General features: G+C 42.3%; 1 protein-coding gene across 1 annotated transcript in view; it reads left to right on the top strand.

Moving 5' to 3' along the window:
• Positions 1 to 8,173, top strand: part of kif5ab (kinesin family member 5A, b) — an 85,405-nt gene extending 77,232 nt beyond the window's left edge. The window contains exons 26-28 of the mRNA XM_017036419.2: positions 3,611 to 3,675; positions 5,999 to 6,026; positions 7,647 to 8,173. Of these exons, the coding sequence (XP_016891908.1) occupies positions 3,611 to 3,675; positions 5,999 to 6,026; positions 7,647 to 7,746 (193 nt within the window). The 3' untranslated portion in view covers positions 7,747 to 8,173. The remainder of the gene's footprint in view (positions 1 to 3,610; positions 3,676 to 5,998; positions 6,027 to 7,646) is intronic.
• The last annotated feature ends 1,582 nt before the right edge of the window (positions 8,174 to 9,755 follow it).

The raw sequence follows: 9,755 nt of genomic DNA, 5'->3' as shown, positions 1-9,755 counted from the left end.
AAAAAAATACTATGGAATATGCTCACAATTTGTTTTCAATGTAATTTATTTGGAATAGTCTTCAATAAATGTTTTTCTCATTTACTCAAGTCCTTTGTTTGCTTCTCCGTTTGTTTTTCTCTTTCTACCAGAGAGGGGGGAAGGGTGGAAGGTACTTAGGGGTGGAAGGTACTTATCGAATTTGCAACTGCAACGACCAGGTGATAACATTAACACCTCTTGGAAGGGGAGGGGGGTCTGCAGGAGAAGTGAAAATTTCCAGGACTTCTAGTGTTAAGTGGGAACAATCTGGACTGTTACACCACAATTCAAAAATGCCTATCATGCAGTTTCTCAGGCTGCACTGGGTCACTCGGACCACACCATGGTCCATCTGATTCCTTCCTACAGGCGGAAACTGAAACGGTGCAAATTCGTAGTGAGGACATCAAAGCATTGGTCCGGTGAAGCCATTGAGGAACTTCAGACGTGCTTGGATTGTACTGACTGGGATGTGTTCAGGACGGCTACCAACAGCCTGGGAGAGTACACGGAGGCTGAGACCTCCTACATCAGCTTCTGTGAGGACAGCTGTATACCATCACGAACTAGGGGGAGCTACAGCAACGACAAACCCTGGTTCACAGCAAAACTCTGCTAAGAAGGCTCAAGGAAGAGGCGTTCAGGAGTGGAGACAAAGGCAAGGATTTCACAAGGAGGTGAGAAAAGCTAAACGATAGTATTCTGAAAAACTTCAACATGAGTTCTCAGCTAACGACTCGGCTTCTGTTTGGAGAGGGCTCAGACAAATCACCAACTACAGTCCTAAAGCCCTGCAAGACAAAATAGATCCATCACCAATAACTCGATGGCACCACGGACGGTCGACACAGTGTTTGGTGCAGCGCTCCTTCTACTGTTTTTGTGCTTTTACCCCGGTGTTTGCTCTGGTTCCCAGAACTTTTACACCAAGGATGAACTTGTAAACATCCATACAACAACTCCACTGGATGTATTCTCCCAGTTTCTCAGTTACTCAAAGGCGACTGTTTCAATACCAAAGCAGCAACGTGTCAGAAGAGCGGGACATGAGCCGGTGGGCTCGTGCGGCTGCACCACTGTGGACTTCATACACCTTTTCCCGGCATATTCCTCTCTAATGTGCACTCACTGTACAACGAAGTTGACCAACTTCAGCTACTTGTGCATAATAACAGATGTTTTCTTCTCCACTGTCCTGTGCTTCACGGAGATGTGGCGGTGTGGATCGACACCAGATCCCACGCTTGAGCTAGCTCGGGTTCCCACTGTACAGAATGAGCCGGAACACGGAACTCCATTAACCCCGGTATACCACAAGGCTGTGTGATGAGTCCCTTCCTCTACTCCCTTCTCACCCATGACTGCGGATCTCTCGATGGTTCCAACACCATCATTACGTTTGCAGATGACACCACGGTGACCGGCCTCATCAAAGACAGCGATGAGGCTGCCTACAGGGAGAAAGTGGATTGTCAGGCTAGGTGGAGCAACACCAACAACCTTCTGCTCAATACTGAGAAGACCAAGGAGCTCATGGGGGATTATTTTTTTACGAGGTGGGGTTGCCAGCCTGTTGCCCAACCTCCCTAGGAATCTTGTCCTGGACAATCTTGTGGACACGTTTCTGCCTCAGGGTGTTGCTGGGCTTGAAATGCAATGGGTTCTGATGGGCGTTAGAGTTTTTCTAAAACTCACGCCACATATGGAATGACAATGTTATTCCTCTTTTGAGCATCATCTTTCATCTCCTTGCTGGGCTTCTTGGCTGTTTTAGCAAACGCTCAGTTTGGATAGCCACAGTTCTGGAGTGCTGTGTGTATATGTTCGTGTTCCCTTCTGATTATGAGGGGATGTTTTGGGGGTCTGTGCTGACGAAGGGTCCGGATCACCCCCAATTTGTGTTCAAGTGGATGATGTGAATCAAATAGAAGGTACTGATGATCGGTCTGGGTGGGTTTTCTATATACCTCCAGGTTGAGTTCCCCGTCTCTCTCAGTGTGCACAACACTATCCAGGAAAGGCAGACAGTTGTCCCCGACCTGTTTGATTGTGAATTCAGGAAAAGTAGTAACTGTAGCATTAATCGAGTGCAGAGGAGCCTCTGTTTTCAGTGGGCTTTAACTCCAATAGTGTAATAATGAAACAATCATAACACTTTCCCTTTTGAATACTTAGAAGTCTACTTCCATTTCCTTTGTTTTATGCACCGGTGATAGACTGTTGACCTGTGAATGTGCAGCTAACCACTCACACGGCTGCGATTGACTCCAGGTCCACTTTAGTAAGAAGGGAATATAAAAGCACTGGCAGAAGAATAAATGAAGAATCCACTTCTATAGAATCCAAAATATTGATGCGCACTCAGTTTTTTTTGTTTTTGTTTTATCACCAACAGTATTTCTCATTTGGCCACAGAGGCTCCTCAGAGCAGCTGAGTTCACTGCTACTCCATTTGTTTGTCTTTTATCAGTAATTCCAGAAGCTAAAATGACCAAATAAACATTTCTTATTTCTTGGAGATAAACACTCGGGTGTCAAAGTCAGCGAAATCCTTTTTCTTAATGTCCTATTTACTATTTTTTTATTATAGCATTTACTGTTAGTGTCCTGACGGAAGGAAGAAAAAGGACAGCACATAATGCATTTAATAATCACTCGAATGCAAGTTTCTTGCAGGAGACCGGGGTAGAATATAATGGCGTATGTGTGCATCGACTCTGGGGTCGTTTTGAATGTCTATAAAACTGAGGAGAGAATCTCTGAATCCAGATCTTTCTTCTTGTGCATCATCCGGTTTCAGTGTCAGCCATACTCACTCCCACGGTTCTCCTAAAAGCTTTTTATGACATCCAATAACAAACTCCTCCCTGTGCATTAAACACATATTCCTGACCTTGGACAAAAGTATCATATCTGAAGTTCTTTAAGTGGCTGTTTGACGAAAGGCTGGTGAGGAATATTGAATCAAACTACTGTTTATAAAGGTCAAAAATTGAAAAAAAAAAAAAATACAATTCCATATTATTGCATATAACCCTGCATTTTTATGTTCATATTAAACATACAGGCCTCTCGTCAACTCAAGTAGCATCTGTAGTACAGCGGTCCCTCACTATTTCGCGGTTCATCTTTCGCGGATTCACGACTCTGCGGGTTTTTGAAACTGTATATATGAAATATACTGTATCCTGGATTTGGATCTGAAAGAGATGTCACAGGAATGGGACGACGATATGGTTCGATCGGTCCAATTTTGCAACAAAATCGTCGACGTCGTGACTGCCTACAAACTACTCTTCGACTGGAAAAAGAAGCAGGGGAAGAAACTGCCGATCACAATGTTCGGCAGCCTCGCAAAAAAGAGCTGGTTCCTGCTACTACTACGGATACACCTTTGGAAACCGTGGAAGAGGTGCCCCAAGAAATGGCACCACCCTCTGGAGAGACGTAAAATCAGCAGTAAAAGTCATCATCACCTTCCCCAGCATGTCACCTGCTATTGTTTTGCTGAATATAGAGATAGAATTGGTAAAAAAAAAAAAAATTTTTCCTGCTGCTAAACCCACACATCTGTCGATGCTCTTTGCAGGCTTCCAGATGAGCCAGTGAGCCAAGCGGACAACAGCACTGCGGAGATGCTTGATTCCGAAAATGGTAAACTCTCCTCAGATGAAGCTTGTTTAGACGGGGATGACAATCAGCAGGAGTGAATTCACTTGTTTTTACGGCTTTTTTTTTTTAAGCAGTTTCCATCAGGCTATCAAACCAGCCGTAATGTTTGAATGCTGTTTTTACACAGCTGGTTGTTAAACTTGCACCAGTAATTGCCCTGCTGACACGATAAAAACCTGCTGCTGTTTGTACTCCCTTGTGTTGGTTTTTGCGTGTTTGGGCCGTAGACTTGTAGTCGCCACTTGTACCTGTGACAAGAACCTGCGGTGAGGAGCAGCAGGAGTTTGATGATGTGTCCATAGATTATATGGACCACAGGTGCTCATCTATAAATATTCCAAAAAAAAAAAAAAAAAGTTCATTTTCAACAGGATGCTGCAACTCTAGGCTCCAATACATCTTAATGTGTCTGCGGGTGTGTCCGTCCTCATTAGCAGCAGATTTTGTTTACCTGCATGAGTAGGAGGGTAAAACAGCCACCAGGACACAGAAAGAACCTCAGTTTTTTCCCCTGATTATTTTAATTCCAATTGTTAAAAACACAGAAGCCACACGGTGGAAAGAAATGGTTGGTGCCCTTGTCTGACAGGGTGAAGATCGCAGGTTTGATACTCAGTTTTTCTGTGCGAAGTTTGCATCTTCTGTCGTAAGGTTTAGGTTGATTGACCAAAAGCGAATGTGACAAGTAGAACCAAGTGCTGCGATTGGCTATAGCGGCTCGTGTGACCCTAAAAAGGATCAACCTAGTGGTTCCGTCTGACTCAATACTTCTATGGTCCTTACTTTAGCCCTATTGATTAGCATCTTAAAATAGAATTAAATCTTTCGTTTTTAATTTTTCTGGTTTCTTTAAATGTAATTTCTCAGGGAGGACCAGCACTCCCTTTGAGATCTACTGGTAGATCCCGATCTACCTTTGGATCACCCCTGACAAAGCATATTGTCCAATGCTGTAAATGTTAAACAAGAGACTGGGAAAAACACAGATTGGTTGTAGGTGGTGTGAAATGAAGATCGGATTAATTTGCCCGTGCAATCTGTTCAGAGCAGCAGTAGCAGCCACTCACGGTGCACCTCCCACCCCTACCCACACAAATCTCACTCCTGCCAACTGACCAGAGTTAGCAATGCTAGCATAAGGAAAGTGGAAAGTGAACTGCTTGTCATTGTGACACAACCAAATGTGATGTCTGCTTTTAACCCATCACCAAAGTGGGGCCCATCAGTTTTGGAACCACCGTACAACGAGAAAACCAAGTAGAAATGTTAAAGTGTCCTTTAGCAGAGTTTTACGATACAGCAAGTAGAACGAGTACAAGTACTGGGTACTTCTGTATCAGTCTCACTATTGGACCATGTGTTCCGTCACAGTCCAACAGATCAAGTTATTTCTAAATTCCCATTACACCCATTCTAAATGACATTATCAAAAGTTGGCATTGATTTGCCTGAATGCGAGTCACATCACTCGTCAGGGTCACGTGACATGAAAAAAAAAAATGATACACTGATGTATAAAAGCACAGTCCACTCTCTTGCTACTGTGACCCATCACCACAAAATTAATTCAATTACTGCAGTTTCAATTAATTAATCCACTGCACCGAAGCTTGTCCTCGGTACAACTGGAGCATAACAAGTGGAGCCATCATACAGAACTGTTTTGGCTCCTAAGTGCTGTTCTGTAGCACTATTGATTGGACTGTAATGGCCGCCGTGAAAAGGGTTTTGTTTTTTCGCTAGAAACCTGGGAGTCTTTAACATGACTAATTTTTTTTTTTTTTTTGTAATTAGATGCAGTGAAACTGGTCAGTTGGAGCCTTGGTTAGTGTTTCCTTTGGAGACGTCATAAAATGATGCACGTTTACATTGAACCTTTTAAACAAACTCCCGCAGTTACACAATTAGAACTAAAATGGCAATAATGTTTCGTTCAGCCGCCGGGAGTTTAGTTTGTTCCGTTTTGTGGTACAGGGTGCATTTTTTTTTTTTTTACGCAATTTGTTCACCGCAGATATTTTATCCATGCAGTTTTTGATGTTCTGTTCCCTCGGTGAATTGCGCACATGGTTTGTTTTAAATGCGGGGAATCTCATTTGTCTGTAAGCGTCAGGGGACACATTAAGCAGCTGCTAGTTCTGGTTTGATTTGTTGCCATTTGCATTCGGCCAGTTAATCCCATAGGTGTGTATGTGTTAAAAACAAACACTTTATACCCATTTTTTCCAGTATAGTTACACTCCAACCTCACTGTGCACCTGCCCCCACCCCGTCCTCACGCACTTCTTCACTTCTCTGTTCACAGGAAACACCACCGATATCAATGACAACCGGTAAGAGTGACAAACAAACACCACCACCACCACCACCTCCGTTGTGTTGTATGTGTCGAGTATATGTGTGAACCAATTTAATCAACACTGTCTGAGCAGCTGGCCTTATTTTATACTGACAGTAAAGTGGTGTAAACTGCGTCACATGTGCTTGTCTGTAGCCAGTGGAACATCTGCTGCAGCCGCATGTGCATGTCGGTGCATGTGCAACGGTGATGTTATGACAGTAAAGTGTGAAGGTAAAAGCGGCATTTAGGATTTTTTTTTTTTTTCCCCTCTCTCCACTTTCTGTTAAGACAGAAACCGAACCATCTGCCTCTACAATGCAGCGTGAACGCATTAAACCTGCTGTATATTTTCGATCAATTATCGCAACATGTCACTTGGTTTTGCACCTCAGTGCTTTATGCTAACCGCTGTCTGCGGCATCGCTGTAGCTAAGATCTTTTTTTTTTTCGCAAAGTAGTCTGAGGAGCTACATGCAGTATAGCATAAGTGAGCAGGAAACAAGAAAGGAAGCAAGGTGAAAGGAGAGGACATTTTAGAAACATGATGCATGAAAATCAACCCCGAAAACAAATGACTCAAGTTTTATATACTAAAGTCAGGAGCCAAACAGCAGCAGAGAGATTGATCAGGTGGAGGAACGTTTAGTTCAATTCAAACTAACTGGGGGAAAGGCCAAACAGGAACAACAGCAATGTAGACATGAATCAGAACTAGGCACACAAAACAAACACACAACCATCAGCATGTCCAACCACCCACCAGCCCAATAACACAACAAAGAAAGAGTGAGTGAGGGAGAGAGGTGTATATATACCCAGGGCACCAGGTGACACCAGTCAGACTGATGAGCAGGTGATCACAGGTCACAGGTGAGTGTGATGACACTGATTGACCAGCAGAAGTGCAGGGACACGGACAGACCTCAGATCAGGAAGAAAACTGCTAATCTCCTTATTAAACTTTGACTTCTCATGAAGGTTCAGGTTGTAAATAAATTTGACACGCCAATTAAAGAGGTGAAAAACGAAAAATAAATAAAAACAACATATTACGATGTTTTGGAAAACACATCGTTTGCCTAAAACATGAATGGCGATAAACGGTGACTGTGACTTTAAGTTTATATATATTGTAGCATTTTTTTGTGTCGAGTTTATTTATTATCTTTTTTTCAAGTGTATAAATGAACGAACACTGATGCTTAATTTTTTTTTCTTTTCCCAAAACTGGAATAAGTTGCATTTAAATCCTTAGTTCAACATAAAAAAAAATATTTTAAAAACATCAATGACATTTTTTAGACCTAAATAAAGGACATGTAGAGAAATATTTTGGTTTATTTTCCTCCAGAAAAAATTTCTTTAAATATTAGGGCCCTCATACTCTGTAGAAAATAAGAGAATAATGAATACTATGAATAATATGTTCAGTACAATATACTGTAATCCTGTTTCACTGCTGTCACTGACCTGCGCCTCTGTGTCTTTCTGCTTCACTGCTGCCCCCTTGCTGCTGCCGCTGCCACTGCCCCTGCTGCTGGTTAATGATGCTGCTGCTGCTGCTGCTGCTCCTCCTGCTGCCTCCACCTGTGAATCCCTGTGTGATGGGTAGCATGTGTGTGAATGTGAATTCTGTGTCAAGACCTGATGTCTGTGACAATCAGGATCCGGCCAAGCTCTACAACCTGCGGCTGGACGCCTCGGCCAGCTAATAGTTCGGAAAAAGGTGAGGAGAGCGGAGCACCAAGGACGAGTGTGTGATCTGTTTGCCTGAGGTGACAGCTGCATTAATCACATCAGTGGAAAATGATGAAGAGTTCAATCAACCAACCAGTTACACAGCCTGATAATCAACAAGGGAAACCATTTAATTTACTCCCAGTAAAAACAAAAAAAATATATATAAGAGAGACACCAGGACAGACGTTTAGCATACCGCTAATTCCTCGAATCCTATTGGCTCAAACAATAAACTAAATTTGCCAGGTCAATATGTGTCCAATAAATCTAAAACCTTAGTGATGATTAGATTTCAAACGTTTAGATTGGGGGTCCCCAACCCCTGGTTCGGGGACCAGCGCTGGTCAATTGGTCATCTGGTACTGGGCTGAAGTGAGACACAGTTTCATCAATATATTTAATTCCTTAGATTGGGGGTCCCCAACCTCTGGTTTGGGGACCAGTACTGGTCCATTGGTCATCTGGTACTGGGCAAACCGAAAACAAACCAGTCATATCCCTTTACTTTTTATCATTCAAAGATCATCTGACAATGTTTCAAAACAACAGGTCCTTCAGACTCTGATGCTAACAGATGTTTTATTTTGAAAAATTTAATGATAACGATGGCGCGGTATTACCGGTCCGCAGTAACTTCAGTCTTTTTTTTGTGTGAAATCATTCAATTACTGCATGTCAGCGGTTTCAAAAATAAGGGGCGCCCACTCACCTCCATCTCCGGTTGGAGCCCGAATGAGGGCAAATGAATTTTACTACCAATATTTTCTGTGTTTGTGCCACAGTGGGGGAAACTGCACTGGTTTTTAATTTTATTTCTTTTTTTTTCAATGGGAAAATCTGTTTTGTAGAAATTTGAGGGTTTTATTTTTTTAAAATTTTGAGTGCGATAGCTGTGAATCTTTTTTTTTATTGTCATATTGTTGCTCAACAATAGTCCTTTCTGCAGAAGGGGGGGCGTTGCAGTTGAAGTAACCAGGCTCTTAACTTTGCAAAAATAAAAATAGTGTTGTGAAGAATCAGGTAATGTTCTTGAAAATCTACCAGTTCTTGGTCATTGGTTTAAAATAATGTTTTGTTTTTGTTTCTGTATCTGTTGAGAAACCACACCAGGCACTGTTTGTCCTCCGTACTCATCTCAGTTTTACAATTGTGCTTATTTGCACATGGCACATTTATTAGTGCAGTGCATTACACAAAAACGTCAAATTATAATCATGAGAAGCCGCTGCTTTTAGGGAAAGGGAAATAAAAGCTTATTATCTAAAGGTGTAAGACGGTTAATAAAGGCCCTGGACAATACTGTAGGATTGGTTTTGTTTTTTCTTTTCACCTTTACGACTTCATTATCTGGACTCTTTTTTAACTACGAGAGCTGTGTCTCTGTCCACAGGTTAAGGAGGATTCAGAGAGTCTGGAGCTAAACCTGTCTCATGAATAATGGATGAAACGTTATTATGATTTTAAAGTCTGTCTGCCGTGGTTCTTTGATGGTCTGGGAGTTTGTAGCTATAAAGCAGCCAGTATCCACTGTACTAAAAATATAAACTCTCACCGAGAGGACTGTTTTACAGGAAATATTTGGAGGAAAGAAAAAGAAAAAAAAGGAAGAGGAAAATACATCTGTGTCACCCTGGGTAGCTGTCTTATCCATTCACATTCACACAGTTTGTTATAGAACAGGAAAGGAGCAGAATAACGTGAACATTAAATCTAATCAAACACAGGGTAGCTGTGGATTAATCACAGATATGGATGGATGGATGGATGGATGGATAGATGGATGGATGGATGGACAGATGGATGGACGGATGGATGGATGGATGGACGGATGGATGGATGGATGGACGGATGGACAGATGGATGGACGGATGGATGGATAGATGGATGGATGGATGAATGGATGGATGGACAGACAGATAGATAGATAGATTGATGGATGGATGGATGGATGAATGGATGGATGGACAGACAGATAGATAGA

Source organism: Cynoglossus semilaevis, chromosome 11 (genome assembly GCF_000523025.1).
Source record: "Cynoglossus semilaevis isolate Cse_v1.0 chromosome 11, Cse_v1.0, whole genome shotgun sequence".
In the NCBI taxonomy this organism is placed as follows: Eukaryota; Metazoa; Chordata; class Actinopteri; order Pleuronectiformes; family Cynoglossidae; genus Cynoglossus; species Cynoglossus semilaevis.
Note: the sequence above shows the minus strand (reverse complement) of the source record. Positions and strands in the feature narration are given on the sequence as shown.